At 38.4% G+C, this 16,475-nt stretch overlaps 1 protein-coding gene across 3 annotated transcripts in view; it reads right to left on the bottom strand.

Moving 5' to 3' along the window:
* Nucleotides 1-4,355: 4,355 nt before the first annotated feature.
* Nucleotides 4,356-16,475, bottom strand: part of LOC135479124 (myosin-VIIa-like) — a 61,127-nt gene continuing 49,007 nt past the window's right edge. For 2 of the 3 annotated variants that reach the window (XM_064758867.1, XM_064758864.1), the window contains 11 exons: nt 15,277-15,382; nt 14,027-14,141; nt 13,350-13,376; nt 11,982-12,062; nt 10,870-10,973; nt 10,088-10,206; nt 9,468-9,534; nt 8,307-8,423; nt 7,653-7,736; nt 6,655-6,774; nt 4,356-5,467 (listed from right to left, as the gene is read on the bottom strand). In XM_064758867.1, coding sequence (XP_064614937.1) covers nt 5,354-5,467; nt 6,655-6,774; nt 7,653-7,736; nt 8,307-8,423; nt 9,468-9,534; nt 10,088-10,206; nt 10,870-10,973; nt 11,982-12,062; nt 13,350-13,376; nt 14,027-14,141; nt 15,277-15,382 — 1,054 coding nt within the window. In that variant the 3' untranslated portion in view covers nt 4,356-5,353. The remainder of the gene's footprint in view (nt 5,468-6,654; nt 6,775-7,652; nt 7,737-8,306; nt 8,424-9,467; nt 9,535-10,087; nt 10,207-10,869; nt 10,974-11,981; nt 12,063-13,349; nt 13,377-14,026; nt 14,142-15,276; nt 15,383-16,475) is intronic. The other variant, XM_064758866.1, reaches the window with a different exon arrangement.

Genomic DNA, 16,475 nt, shown 5'->3' on the forward strand with positions numbered 1-16,475 from the left:
ATAGAGATTTTTAAATATTTTTTCGAACATACCAACGAGGTACTAGAAGTACTTCTTGGAGAACTTGCTGGCTCATGTCATTAAAGCATCACTATAATTGAAGCCCTTTGATAGATGTTAAAGAAAGATTGCGTAATTCATAAATATATATACGTGCAACGATGAAGTGATGTCATATCATTAATAAACAAAATAACATAGACGCTTCCCTCGCAAGAGGACTCGAATAATAGACCATTCGTCCACAAAGATAAAGTTAAAAGCGATGTTGAACCTCAACCAAGCCTACAAGCTAACAAACAATGTTAAGTAACGAAACCATTTAGCGTACCTTCTCGCAACAATTTGTAGTTCTGACGCAAATTTCTTACAATGCACGAATTCGTCAAGTTTTGTCGGAAAAGTCCTGGCTTAGATAGTCTGAGACAAGAACGTGTCACACGTAAACAATAAATGTCGTAAAAGGGTGAAAAGTAATGTCGCGATTTTTTTTTCTTTTTTGGCGAAAAATGTTTATAAATATACGGGACTATTGCGTTATTGGAACACATTGACGAGGTCTATCTCTTCAAATATACGAGATGAAACCAGTATTTGGAAAACACCGAGGATGTCTTTCAAATGCAAGTTACTTGGTGTCGGTTTTAGTCACTTCAATTTATTTATTTGTTTGTTGTTTAAACGCCATGTACACAAGAATTGCTCTCTTATTTACGCAAAGGCGTAGCCATTTTTATTGGTGGATAAAACGGGAGTTTTCGGTTCAAAACCACATACTTTTAGCAAGTTGCTGAGAGACTTTCCCACGCCGTATTGGTGAAACACAAGTCATCTACAGCGAACATGAAATTGCACAAGAAACAAATCTAATGCCGGGATTGAACCCGCAAACTCATTTGATATCCGTTGGAAATTGGGCACTTATCACTAAGCCACTTTTCATTTTAAGGCTCAGCAAAAGTTTCACAGAACGAATGACATAAGATAACATGAATTGTCAGGGTATATATTTGTGAAGCAATATAAATACAATCTTTTCACAGACTAATAAGGTTGAGACATGACCGCGAGGCAAAAACTGATCCGGTATAAAGATGGAGATATCGCTATTGACATGGTAGAAGTAGTCAAATACAGATATTTTACAGTACAAAAATAGAAATGCATAAATACATAAATCTTAGATAAAAATGCGCTATACATTATTTATCTTTTAATATTGAACAAGTGCTTATAAAAAATAAATGAAAGACGTACATATGTTCTGTACTCAGTATTTTTATATACACGTGTTTACATACCGTCAGCATACTCTACAGTGCACGTTTTACTGCCAGATACTTCCTAAAGAAAATACTTTCGGCCAGATACTTTCTGTCGCACTAATACATTTATTTATTTGATTACTGTTTTACGTTATTGAAACGATTCAGTTTTTAACAGTAGCAAGGTGTATAAGGAAATCACCCAAAACCTGTCAAACTTTTCGAGGTCAGGCCGCAAATGACCCAGTGCGAGCTGGATTTGACATGTGACTGGAGCCTGATCAGTCGAAATCTCTTCGCCAATCAGGGCTCTTAAAAGATACTGCCGAAAACATTAATACATGCTGAAACAATGCCACTTCTTTAGAAGGTGATACAGATCCAAACAATTCTGGGAAAACATGAAGTGTTGACAATAGCTAATTTAATTAAGTTGCTAAAAACTTGGAAATAGTTGTATCGATATGCTTTGGTCCGCGCTATAGTTAATCCGAATGTGTCAACAGTCCATCCAAATTTGTCAGCCGTTCGTCCAAATGTGTTCCCAGTTTATCCAAATGTGTGAACGGTTCCTCCGAACTTGTCAGCCCGTCACCCGAATGTGTCAGCGGTTCATCCAAATGTGTCCACAGTTTATCCGAATGTGTCAACGGTTCATCCAAGTTTGTCAGCCCGTCACCCGAATGTGTCAGCGGTCCATCCAAATTTGTCAGCGGTTCGTCCAAATGTGTCTACAGTTTATCCGAATGTGTCAACGGTTCATCCGAATTTGTCAGCCCGTCACCCGAATGTGTCAGCGGTTCATCCAAATTTGTAAGCTGTTCGTCCATATGTGTCTACAGTTCATCTGAATTTGTAAGCGGTTCATCCGAATGTCAACAGTTTATCCGAATGTGTCAACGGTTCATGCCGATGTATCAACAGTTTATCCGAATGTGTCAACGGTTCATGTCGATATGTCAACAGTTTATCCGAATGTGTCAACGGGCCATGCCAATGTGTCAACAGTTTATCCGAACGTTATCTACTGTTCACGCAATGTGTCAACAGTTTATCCGAATGTGTCAACGGTTCATGTCGATGTGTCAATAGATTACCGAATGTGTCAACGGTTCATGCTGATATGTCCACAGTTTATCCAAATGTGTCAACGGTTTATGTCGATGTGTCCACAGTTTTATCCGAATGTGTCAACGGGCCATGCCAATGTGTCAACAGTTTATCCGAATGTTATCCACTGTACACGCCAATGTGTCAGCATTTTATCCCAATGTGCCAACGGGTCATCCAAATATCCAGACAGTTTACCTGAAAATGTGAATGGCTCATCCGAATGTATAAACAATTATGTTGTCACCAATTCATCCGAATGCGTCAACGGATTAATATATATAAACAATTTATTCCAATATATCAATGATCCCAATGTTTCAACCCTTATCCCTTGGTGGCTACGAATGTTACAAGTTTTGACTTTTAATGAACTCACACTAAGCCAACAAACAATTTTCATATCCTCGATTCAAGAATTTAAGAATCTCAAATCAGAAATCTCAGGGCCACGTATTACCTAAACGGACAGGGAGACACTAAAAACAGTGTGTATAAATGACAAAATGCAGCCAAAAATGCAGCCAAACTGCACGTGTTTTTCATGTCTATTACTACCCATACTACTTATCCACTTCAACTTCGAACAACTGAGACAGTTTCGTCGCACAGAAACTACAGAACAAAGTAATAAATGCCTCAGATCTTCGAAAAAAATAAATTCAGTTGGGCCCGGGCGAAACTACAGAACAAAGTAATAAATGTCTCAGAACCACATCTTCGAAAAAAAAATAATAAATCCAGTTGGCCCCCAACCCCAATAAAACATCTGAGAACACGTAATTGTGCTGTAGGAGCATACAGGTCGTCGTTTACTCTGGAGAATCAACATCCAGACAATGGAATTGCTGTAGTTTAACACTAGTATACTACGCGGATTCTAATGCTGGAATCTCATTAAGTTATCAAGTTACCGATTACAAATATTACCTGTCATGTAAAATTTGACACACGAACGAGGATCTGATACAAAAGAATTGTTCTAAATACTTATAAATGTGTATTAAAGTAATCGGACGATGTTTTCTTTCCCAAAAATGACATTTTTAGGATCACTTTTTATCTTGCAATCCACACATACTTTGCAGTTCATTGTTCACGTCAATTTTGTTAATGTAGTTTGCTATATGTTTGTTTTGCTTTGTTTACAACAAATAATTTTACACCCCTGCGCTGTATATATGGCTTTGAAAACATGAAAAAACCATAACACCCTTTGGTCATGTAAAAATAATTTCTCTGCAAAAACAAAAACAACTTTTTCCAAAATTTTCCACTTCAACCATCTGAAATAGGCCTCTTCATACGCAAAGAATAATTACGGTAGTCAAACCCTCTAGTTTAACTAACACCTGCATATTTCCAAAAGCTTTGAAATATGTCACAAAAACTTACAGGGTCATTTGGTAAAGCCTGGAAAAACCTAGTAAAAATACACCAATAATAAGTGCTTCAAAAATGAGCCATCCACAAACCATGTGTCATTTTTGCAGGGTTTATGAAATGTTATGCAATATATCGCTGGTTAATACTCTTTCTGTGCATTTAAATATACTGAACACATTAGTCTTTGACATTAACTGACAAGTTGGATTATATTCTCCATGTCGTGTTACATTACCGCAAGCACAGTTGTATTTCAGCCAGAGCAAAATGTTGTATTCAAGCAAGCACAGGGTTGTATTCAAGCAAGCACAGGGTTGTATCCAGACGCGCACAAGATTGTATTTCAGCGAGCACAAGGTTGTATTTAAGTGCGAGAAAGGACTGTACTACGGGAAATACAATACAATATTTTTTTCAACACAATGTTGTATTCTTGTAGAAACAATGTCGTATTCTAGGGAACACAATGTAGTATAACAACGAGTACAATGTTGTATGACAACGAGCACAATTTTTGGTTCCAGGACCACACAACCTTGTACCTAGCCAACACAAGAAGATACAGCATTTCAGCAACCACAAGGTAGCAGAATGCAAGACTGTGTTCATCGCGCACATTGTTGTAGACCCAGACCAATCTGGGGTACACAGCGGTCCTCTGTTACAAAATGTTGCACTGCACAAAATCCGCATCGTCAGCTGCCCAAGTAGGTACATCCGGTTTTGAATTTAACTTCATCACAGACGAGCCAACTCTTCAGTGAGTAATCCAAACGGCACGTTTGTCTGATGATTTCAAGCAATCAGTCGTCTTGTTAACGCTGAATTCCTAAAATTCCAGACAGCCTTAAAAGCTACCAGTGGATATTCTTTCCTTCTTTTGCTAAACAGAAGCCTACCTATGATAAGTTAATGGCTTAATCCGGTCGCTTGCAACCAACGTCTTGTTATCTGATCTGTTAGTTGTGTGTGCCGAACATTTAGACGGTCTTGTTCAGATAAAAAAAAATCCACACAAAGTAGTCCTAAGTAATAGAAGGAATATTTTGGAAGTTGATTCGTCGAAATGTCTATTAGTGCAAATCCCCCGGGTGCGATCTTACGATTTTAAATCTTTGGAAAACTAGTAGTTCAAGCAATTCCAATTCCATAAATGTCCTTTGCTTATTACTATTTCTTTCAGGTTAATTCTCTTGAGTCCACTTTAAATTCACTCACGTTTGTCCCTCAGAGTGTGATTCTCTAATGAACCTGTTGGTTTCACTTGATATTTTCTGATTGTTTTTAAGGAATATGTTGGTCTGTAACATTGAAATTCACCGAGAAAACACTTGGTCTCACTTGTATTTCACTCACCGGATTGTCTGTAACATTGCGATTCACAAAGGAATCAGTTGATCCTACTTACATGTCACTCGTTTTTGTCTGTAACATTGCGATTCACAAAGGAATCAGTTGATCGTATATGTCACTCGATTTTTGTCTGTGACATTGAGATTCGCCAAGGATTTGATTATTTGATCCCATTTGCATTTCACTCGTTTTTTGTCTGTAACATGGAGATTCGCCAAGAAAACATGTCATTGTCGTTCTCAACAATAGGATTCCCCAGAAGGGTCCCCATCTACAGTCTTCACTCTCTTCTTCATATGGTAGTTCATCAGCCAGGTGATGTAGGCCATGACTAAGTCGTCGATATTGTGACCCTGGAATAAAGCACACAGATTGATCGATTCATTCATTAATTTTTAAAGGAGAAGAAAACATAAAAATGATTCCAAAATCAGATGAAAGACCGTCAAATCTTATTTGCAAATATGATCTTTAATATCTTTTTGGATTTTTTGGGGGGACGAAAGGTTATTTGAAAATTTTTTGTATGGTGGATATTTGGAAACAACCTTTGGTATTTCTCGTTGTTGCATAATAATGTACTAAATAACGATGTGATGCTTGTCTAATAAATTTATTTGAATAAAAATTTGGTGTTTATATCGAAACATATGCATTTAACCTAAATTAAAATTCTAGTGCAAAAATATTATTAAACCTGTGTTACATCCTCATATATGACAATATTAAACAAAGACTATAAATACCAAAAGGTGGTCACAAATACCCACTGTACAAAAATTATTTTCAAGTGTCTTTTTCTCCTTAAGGAAAAATCGGAAAAAATATTGAAGACCACATTTAGGAATAACTTTTCGCACTCTTTCATCAGAACCACATGTTATTTTTATGTTTTCTCCACCTTTAAAGTAAATAATGTTATTGATTACTGTTTAACGCAAATGTGATGATAACACAGTATTTCAGTAATTCTATAGCACTGACGTCTACCATATTGCGATTAACATCACTGCATTTCGTTTTACCTAATTCTGCCTAAACAATGGTGTTAGGGGCTTGTAAATTAAGGATTTACACCAATACTAAGAACAAAACCTTAACCCCATTAAACTGACAGAAGATCAGCCTCTTTGGGTTACGTGTGACCATTTAAAAACTATCAAACTGTCCTCGCTGCTCCAGTTTTTCTCTCTTATATTAATAAGATATCCCACCTGCATGATGATGGTTAATGCCTTTATTAATCAAGCAACATAAAAATTAAACCATATATTGCACAGGGCTTAAACGCGGATTGAGAATAGGAAAGAACTCAAATCGTGGTTAGTACATTGTTCAGCAGTAAAGATCGCGATCAGTGTACAAACTTCCTAGAGTAAAACGTTTTGATTGTAGCTGTTTGAATTTTTCACTTAAGTCTTAAGACGTGTGATAAAAATGGCCCCTGACTTTATGGTTGGGGTGAGCCAGAGTGCCAGAGTGAGAGTAAAGCATGGATTTTAGTAAGTTTATTACGTTTAATCTGGGTTTATACACTTACTAGAGCAGTGTCCAGGACCATCTTGGCGGTGTTGACCGAGTCTCCGATGAGCAGAGTGAACTGGCTATTGTCGTACTGCCAGTTAGGGATCTTGGAGTAGCCATACGTCACCAACATGTCCTAAAGGGAGATAAACAGACGGGAAGTTGAGAACAAACGTGGAATGAGCATGTGCAAGAAAACTAGAAACAATGCTATATAAAACAGTCATTTCCAAACACCGGTACAAGGTTTGTTTAAAAAAATGTACCGTAATGTTAAGTCTCTTGGGAATTGTCCTTGCGATTATTGAATCTAAACGTCCATTTTCGTTAACGGCTGGTATACGAATGTCTGTTTCGGCGCATAGATTTTGAAGACTGTGCAACGTTGCGTAGGTAGGTATGATCCACTTGTCGTACACTGATTTTAAAAAATATCCATTTTATAACAACAATTTTTAATAATTTTATCCATTTTATGTATATAACAGTTCTGATGAAGTAAGGTAACATCGAAAATATGCCACTGACACAAACAAATGGACTTGATAAACCGCCTGCTTAGAGCCTTACGCATAAAAGTTGACAAATTCGAATATAATGACATCAAATACTAAATTCATGCATATTCTTATTTATTTATTTATTTATTTATTTATTTGATTGGTGTTTTACGCCGTACTCAAGAATAGTTCACTTATACGACGGCGGCCAGTATTATGGTGGGAGGTATACATATTCTTCACTATGTAATTAATAATACGTGTGTTCATAGGGCAGAAATGTTTAATAACTCTTTCAATAACGTTGGAATATCAGGAAAAGTAGAACGCAGGAGGAAATAGGTTAATCAACCTCTATAGTTGCACTATGTAATAGGAAATGACGTTATCGATTCTGAGTTGCAAGACATAAGACGCGAAAACATTAAATTAACTTTTGCTTAAGTATTGCTTTCTACTATATAAGCTAACCACCTGGCCTCTGACGCATAAATAAAGAAATAATGGCATTTACCTTTGTCTGTCGGTCGATGAGATACACTCCAGACGTGTTGATTGCTAACAGAACGTCTTTAGGATAAGATTTGGCGCTTCTTTGCTGAAAGTGAAAGTGAAAGCGGAAGTGAAAGTGAAAGCTGAAGTGAAAACCTATGTAGATAAGCCAAGCCAAACTAGGCAAAACACACACCAAGAAATGTGCAGCACCTTTCGTTCATTCATACTGATTTATATCACAGAGTCACTGTTTCTCAAAAATACAGAATGTTAAAAGGGTAAAGAGAACCAACAGTTGAACAAAACAACCTGGTGTATGTACATTTCTATTGCACTGTCATGCATAGCTTTTGTGGGCGTGTATTTGGTTAACAGATGTGGGTTACCAAAAAGTGGATTTCTTTATTATTAAGTTTGGTTGATCGGTTTGGTTAATTTGATTTAATTGACTGTTTCAAAGCTGTATGCATGAACACTTCTTTTATATGACAAAACTAGAGTGTTTGGAATAAACATCCGACCGCATATTGCTGGCCACTGTCGCATAAATGAAATATTCTTGAGTGCGGCGTAAAACACCAATCAAATAAATAAACAACCGAATAAGTGCTAAGTAACGCAATAAAATTCTCGTTCCCCCTCCCCATGGATCTTCGTTATAGCCACAGCTTACCTTCACTTCAAAGAAGACGGACCCATACGTAGGCCAGTGGCTGGCAATTTCAAGGAAGCCACGCTTGGCGTCATCTACGCTCATCTGACTGTTCTGAGACAAAGTAGACACAATGTTCTGAAACGAGAAGATTAACATATTGAAAAGTTCCTGAAACGACAAGATTAACATGTCGGATCGTTCCTAAAACGACAAAATTAACATACTGGAACGTTCCTGAAACAACACGATTAACACACTGGAACGTTCCTGAAACGAGAAGATTACATATCGGATCGTTTCTGAAACAAGATTGACATATGGGATTGTTCCTGAAACGACAAGATTAACATACAGGAAAGTTCCTGAAACGACAAGATTAACATATACGCACGTTCCTGAAACGACACGATTTACTAGAACGCTCCGGAAATGACAAGAATAACACGTTGGAACGTTCCTGAAAAGACAGGATTTAACATTCTGGAACGCCCATGTCATCAGAAATAGAGATAGAAATGGCCTGTTTTGCTGATGCGCCACTTGACATGGTGTTCTTTTTTTGTGCAACGTTCTCAGAAGTCATTGGCGGCTTGTTAAGGGAAATTCCGCTGTATTAAAAATTGATTAACTCTTTATTTTTCTTTTGAAAAAAGGACAATATATCGAATGGCGTTGGTATAAAACGGATTATAAAGCCAGTGATAACAAAGATGATCAACACAATCAACTGTTCCACGTAGTTGGTAAGTTATTTCTAGCTCTGGTAAAAGTACTGGCGTGTATAATAGGTGCGATGTACCTACATAACCGAACCCATAACCGAACCGCATTCATAGGCAAGTTTTCATCCAATGCGGGGGCCTGAGTGGCCGTCGTAGTTAGCTGCCAACACAGTCTTATGACGCACGAGCCTCCCACTACAGCGGTCGCTATGAGTCCAGCTCATGCTGTCTTCCTCTCTGGCTGGAATTTTTTGCTGGAAGGTCTTCCAGCAAAATGCAGATTGTCGTGGGTTCACCCCGGGGTTTGCCCGGCTTCCTCCCACCATAATGCTGACGGCGGTTATATGAGTGAAATATTCTTCAGTATGGCGTAAAACACTAATAAAATAAATAAATAAATTTTTTACTTATATTTTACTTCTTGAATAAAATCTGTTATCAATCTGTTGAGTCTCACCTCTGCCCAATCGTCGGCGCTCCTCTTCTTTAGCAAGTCATCCGGAATAAGCTGCGGCAAGGATTTTCTGGGGGGAAAAAAGAAATGTCATAACAGAAGTGCTAATTCTTTTCAAAGTTTGCAAATGATTTTGACGCCTCCTTTAAACGCTGTTTCATGTCATATTACTACCGTGTATACTAGGAGAAGAGTGGTCCAAATACCAATATATTTACATGGCTTCCCCGCTGACACGCCTTGACGAAGACACCAGATATGAAGCCCCATCTATTCACATTACACATACATCTGGTCGACCTGTACTTGGCTTGTTCATCGTTTTCTCCCCGGTCGTACGTGGGAAAGGTTTCGATGCAACCTGCGGACGGTCGTGGGCTTCCCCCCAGGCTCTGCATGTCTCCACCATCCATAATGCTGGCCACCGTTGCATAAGCGGAACATTCTTGAGTACGGCGTAAAACGACAAAATCACACAAAGAGTGAAAGAAAGAAAATCGCACCAAGTTCGTAGATTTTAAAAGCGTAGGTAAGCCGCAACTCGGGAATGAGCTATCCTAGTCCAGTGCAGGGTAACTATGCCCCATTCCGACTTTTCATGTTACCAGACTATATTTTCTTACCGTATGTCATCTGACGAGGCCCTCGTCGTGCCGGCTTTCACCACGTAGACACACGCGGCCAAAGTTACTGCTTCTTCGTCCGTCACTTTGTGATATCCACGAAGGTAGTTAGGCAGTTCCTGAAAGACATGAATATGAAAAAATTTTAACCCATTCTACTGAAAAATCTACTGTAGCTCCGAAATCGGGTCAAGGCAAGAGCTGTTTATCTCATCACCTTGGTGCGGTTTTCCATTTTTGTGGTGATAGAAATGTTTTGGCCATTTACAGGAAACAAATCCACAAACACCTTCTCTTCACATGTCAGAGAAAGACAGAAATGAAAAATCAATAGAACTTCCGTACCATTGGCTTGATTTTATTTTTGCAAATGACTGATCTGACCAATCATACACAATATTGTGCTATTCAAATTTGAAAGAACGCCTTATCTGAGGAAAGATAGTGGCCGTCAGAAACCTTAGGGTTCACACGTTAGGCAGTGATGTTGGTCTTCTGTTAGGAATTCCTCACAGGGGACTGTGTATGTTGAAGGCATGTACTTTGCCAGGGGCGTGTAGGCTTTCAGAACATAATCCTGACATTGGTAAATTCAGAAGGAGTCGGATTTCACTGGTCCTGCGTGTGACCATTTACCAGCTATCACTCTGTCATCACCGCTCTGATTTTACTCTCTGTGATGTAGTCTTTTAAATACAAGGTAGTAGTAGTGTTCAGATAAGAAGACGAAAACGGCCATGAAAAAACCCGTCGCACCACATTCATCAGTTTAGCAACCTTACCTGAGTATAATGGAACTTCAGGTCTGCCACAGGGTCGGAGTCCGGGGCGACGTTCACCCAGAGTTTCTTCATAAAGAACAGAGCCAAATGGCGGGGAGGGGAGTCTGCAATATGCAATAGAAAGGCGATACTTACATGTACATACTAAACATAGGCGTTTCGTTTAATAAACGCATCCTGATGCTTAATAATAAAAACTATGTTTAGTAACTAAAGAAGTGTTTATTACAGTAAATATGTGAAATGTTTACATAGTAATGCTTACCACAGTAAGCAGGTGACATGTTTACAAAGTAAATGTTACATGTTTGCTATGTAAACACGCTTACATTTTTAGCGGCTTCTTTCACATAACAGCAAGTTATGTTTACTGGACAGTGTGTCTCTCTGGCAAATAGTTACCCCAATACTTTACAAAGCATTCCTTATGTTTACTATAACAACACATTCCTTTAATTACTAAGCATAGCCTTTGATGAATAAACACAAAGACGCGTTTATTAACTGTGAAAATAATGTGTTTAAATGCTAAACACATATTTTACTGTGTATACATGCCATGAGTAAACACAAGGCAAGACGAAATTGTTAACGCAAATGGCAAATAGAAACGTCTACGCTACTATACGATCATGATGACAAATTTCCTCTTTGTTGTGATTACACTGTTGATTTAAAGGAAACTGACTTATATGTGTGAAGTCACGAATGCGACTGGGACTCAGATAGTGTCACTTTAAAGTGTGGTGTTTTAAGGTCTTAACAAGAATAACACCAATTATGTAAATAAGCCAGAAGCAGTTTTTGCTACTTTTCTTTCAATTAATGTAATTGGAACGCAACCTTAAAGTTCCCCATATGTACAAATATACCCTTGCATATAGCGGTCAATTCAGGAAACGACAGACCGATGGAAGAATGCCCCTCTGAACTTTCTATTATTGAGGCATTCCTTCCTTTGTCATTATGCAACACTGCCAGGCACACTGGCTTTGTAATCTTTAGTAAAATTCTAAATTCGAAAGGTTTACGTGTTGTTTGTAAATCACATGAAACAAAGTTAACTCTTAGCCGTCAAGTATGAAGCCGAAAATATCAACCAATGAACTCACAGCTTGCTCGGCGCTTGATCCAATAAATGTCCGCGAAAGACACGTGATCAAAAATATACTCGTCATCCGGAATGGATAAAACTGAAAGCAAAACAATCATTTTAATCAGTAAGCTATTTGACAGAAGAGATAAAATGCTGGATACCTACATAAACTTTTAAGCACAGTTGATTTATTGCTCAATTCTGAAAGTACAAAATATTTATTTTGACGTAAATTTGAGTCAATCCCTCTGTGGTTTCTTGAAACATCTCAAAAATCGCAAATAGCAAAATCCCCAAATAAAGCAATTAGACATCGAACAAGAATTCAAAAACGTATTCTGTCTAAATACAAGGGTATGTCCATTAAATTTATAAATCGTGATCGTCAAGTCTGACATCCGTACACCCCTTCCAAACCATGAGGTAGGTTACAGATACTCATCGTAAGGATAAATGCATAATTACAAGAAAAAAAATCAATAAATGAGAATGGATGGAATTGATTTTTTACCATTTAATGCCTACACACCCCTACAGTGTAAATCATTTAGGCTTGGACATGTTACTTGCCTTTGACGCCTTAAACAACATTAACCACACCCCCGAGAAAGTAAACACTGTCTATAACAGTTTTATTTCCCTCAGTGAATGGTGTTTTACGCCGTACTCAAGAATATTTCACTTATACGACGGCGGCCAGCATTATGGTGGGTGGAAACCGGGCAGAGCCCGGCGGAAACCCACGACCATCCGCAGGTTGCATTTTTATGGCATTTGATTACTGTTTTACACCCCACTTCAGACTTTTTCTCTTGTGAGAAGTAGGTCGTGATTATGGATGCAGTTTTACAGCACTGGCTCACTGGGAATGGCAGACTACATTACCCTTTAAACTATCACGTGTAGTATGGAATAGTACTAGGGGGTCGGGGTGGGGATGAGAATGTAAATAAACTCAGTGGAATGTCGTCTTCAGTGGGTATGTGTGGTGGAGAGAAAATCGGGAGTGACGTCTAGTGGGTAAAGCAAAAGGCGATAGGCAACAGCTTCATAATACGACAAAGAGGAAATATTCGACACTGCAAACGCTTCGGTTCAATTAGCTCCCCTGAAAATATAGCGCTCTTTCGACTATGGAGGTACATTTACCCAAACAGGCCAGATTCCCAAAACTTACTGAAGAATATATATATATATATATATATATATTACTTGACAAATGTACATATGGTTAACGTCCATCTCCTTTATTTTACAACACGTTTTTACGAAAACTCAGCCCTCTACCCACAAACATATAAGATATGAGAGAGACAGAGGATCCAATGCCAAGGAGCATGCAGCCCGGGTGTAAAGAGGGTGTAATTACACAAAAGTTACCTACACGGGCCTGAGCCTCGTTCCGATAAACCTGCGATAAGAATACAGGTAAAACAATTGTCTATAACGCATGAAAGGAAAACACTGTAAATATGAATACTTCTAGGCATTTACATGGTCGCATGACCAAAATTTATTTATTTATTTGATTGGTGTTTTACGCTCTGCTCAAGAATATTTCACTTATACAACGCCGGCCCGCATTATGGTGGGAGGAAACCACGTAGGCCTACGAGCAATCGATCAGTTAAAAACTGCACATGAATCATGTACCGCATAAAAAACCAAATTCAAATTTTTCATCCCCCAAAAAACTATCAATCTAATCCAAAACAACTTCTGTCTAAGGCATTTAGTTGTTGCCTTCAGACAAGACTCCATTATTATTCGAGACAGAAATCAAACTAAACCAAGCAGTTGCTATTCATTGGTGATCGTCTGTTTCTAGGTCTGTACCATTTGATTATGCTAATTGTGCTATTTATGTTCAGAAATATCCTTTACGTTACAAAAAAAAACTCACCAACATACTGCCGAAGACTTTCATTTGTAGCATTAATCTACAATTATCCAATCATTCATACATCCATTCATACATCCATTCATATTAAAAGCACGTGATTACAAAACCGAATACAGAAATGTTACTGAGACCTGGAACAATGTCTTTGACATACAAACCTTTGTCGCCAGCACTGAAGAACAGACTGTATTCCTCCGAGGATTTGAGCTGTAAATCACTGGCTATCGTCGCACATAACTCCACCGCGCGACTCGAAGACGTCGCTTGGTAGTGCTGGAACACAAAAACCATTCATTGACGTCCAACTGGTTTGCTTCCTTACATACTAAAGGAGTCAATGGTGCTGGGAGACTAGTCTAGTGTCTGGACCCTTGTTACTTCCCCTGTTCTAACAGCATGGAACATGGACTTCCGCCAGTTTTCACATTCTCATATAAGATTTCAGATTCAATGGCCACATATATTTATTTATTTATTTGATTGTTGTCTTACGCCATACTCGAGAATATTTCTCTTATACGACGGCGGCCAGCATTATGGTGGGAGGAAATTGGACAGAGCCCGGGGGAAACCCATGACCATACGCAGGTTGTTGGCAGACCTTCCAACTTACGACCGAAGAGGAAGCCAGCATGAGCTGGACTCGAACTCAGAGCGACCTCTCTGGCCACATATAAAAATACTGCATACATTTGATTCATTCCTGCTGTGTCCTTGCTTGAAACTAGAAGTTGAACAGCCTGTTGTGTTTGCGTGGCTGCTCCAGTGTTTCTGGAGAAGGGCAGCGGTAATTCTTTTCTAGATTTTGTCTTGATTCCTTCATCCACAAACCTTATCGCCGCCATATAAAATACACCTTTTCTTGAATATAGGGCGAAAAACACTAATCAAAAATATAAAAAATAATATTGTAATTTTACTAATGCCGCTATATTACGACTCTCCTTAATTTACTTCAGTAACATTGTACTAGGCCTTTATAAGCGAAGAAATGAATCGGAAGACGGTTCCAGTTTCACGAAACTTATTATGTTCAGCAAGTTGCTTAAGTCAATAGTTCTTTTTTTTTTGCTCTAGTCCAACATGAACAGCTTATCCAAAAAAACTTAAGGCAAACACTTATCGGGCCTATTCCACAAAGCCCTTTCTGACTTAAGTCAACATTTAAAAACTATGTACGATGGTTAATTTTTGGTACTGGAAGTTCAAATTTGGAAACACTTTTCTCTCAAGATAACGTTGAAGAAGGGTACAAAATTTTAATTTCTATAACCCGAAACGAAGCTTTGAGATCGTTTCTCAAATTTTGACTTAAATCAGAAACGACCAAGCAATTTTGCTTAAGTACAAAAAAAATTAAAGCGTTTCGTGAAACCAGAAGCTGGTTCCTTTGTGAGAATAGTTTTACCTGTGAGGTTTGGTCTGGGAAGTGGACATGTATTGTGATAGTAGTCTCGCCAGCTTCTACAGCCTCGTACTCGTATCGGTGTGGAGCAAAATGGCGGCTCCCTCCCCTGGAGAAGCAATAGAAGTTCGTCTATGTATCTGACAGGTGTTTCACTTAACACTGACTTTTAAGCCACGTACATGACGGCGTGCTGTGTATAGTTAGTGTATATGGAAGACGGGTATTCACAGATAATGATATAACAGAAGCTCTAATCACAATGAAAAGCGACCGGGAAACATGTTAAAGGACCAGATAGCACCTGGCTAAAACATATTTCAGTTGACAGCAGGATACTCAAACTTTCTAAAAAGTATCATACTTTATTATTTTAATGAGATTTAACCGAGTTACATGTAGAACAAAATGACAATTCTGCACAAATGGCTGGTGTGAGTCGAGGCAGCCATGTTGAGAATTTTATCCAATCAAACACGTTGCTATCAGATTGAGCGGCCTAGGCTGTGACGTAGCCTGTATCCATTCACTCCATAAACTGACATATAATACCACAAAACTAAGCATAGGACATCATTTTGAGATCGTTTACAACGATTTAGTTACGTGTGGCCGAAGGGCCATTTCACAAAGTCTTGTGGGGCAGGTCTGTATCATTTACGGATCCCCAAAGAGGCAAAATCATTTGAAGCCGTTCAAATTATTACAAATTATGTCAGACAGTAGCATACTGTTTCGGCCCATACCTCATTAATATCCCAAATACAGTGTTTGCTGTACATTTTAGAGTTTAATTAGCAGCTTCTAAATAACAAATATCAGAGTCGGTGCAAAATTCACTTGGAAGGCCGAAGGGTTATGGGAATGAGACTCCTCACCAGACAACACTTAAAATTAATGAATTCTTCAGATATAATTTTATCTTCTCTGAATTTATTACAACTGAATTATAATTCGCATACAAAGGATATTTTTTCTGTTTTCTCTTATGAAATACAGAAAAATTATTGAAACCGTGTTTAATCCGAGGTTCTTCCTCTGACGTCCGCGATAACTAGGTTTGCACTGCTTTCATCTTAGAAGCGACCGCTCCAGAATTGAAGCATCAAATCCAGCGACAGTCGAATGCCTGGATCGGCCACAGTGGTGCTTAGATTAATTTCCATTTGTTTCTGAATTCAGCATGAATCTAGTTGTACAAC

This window comes from Liolophura sinensis, chromosome 12 (genome assembly GCF_032854445.1).
Source record: "Liolophura sinensis isolate JHLJ2023 chromosome 12, CUHK_Ljap_v2, whole genome shotgun sequence".
Classification (NCBI taxonomy): Eukaryota; Metazoa; Mollusca; class Polyplacophora; order Chitonida; family Chitonidae; genus Liolophura; species Liolophura sinensis.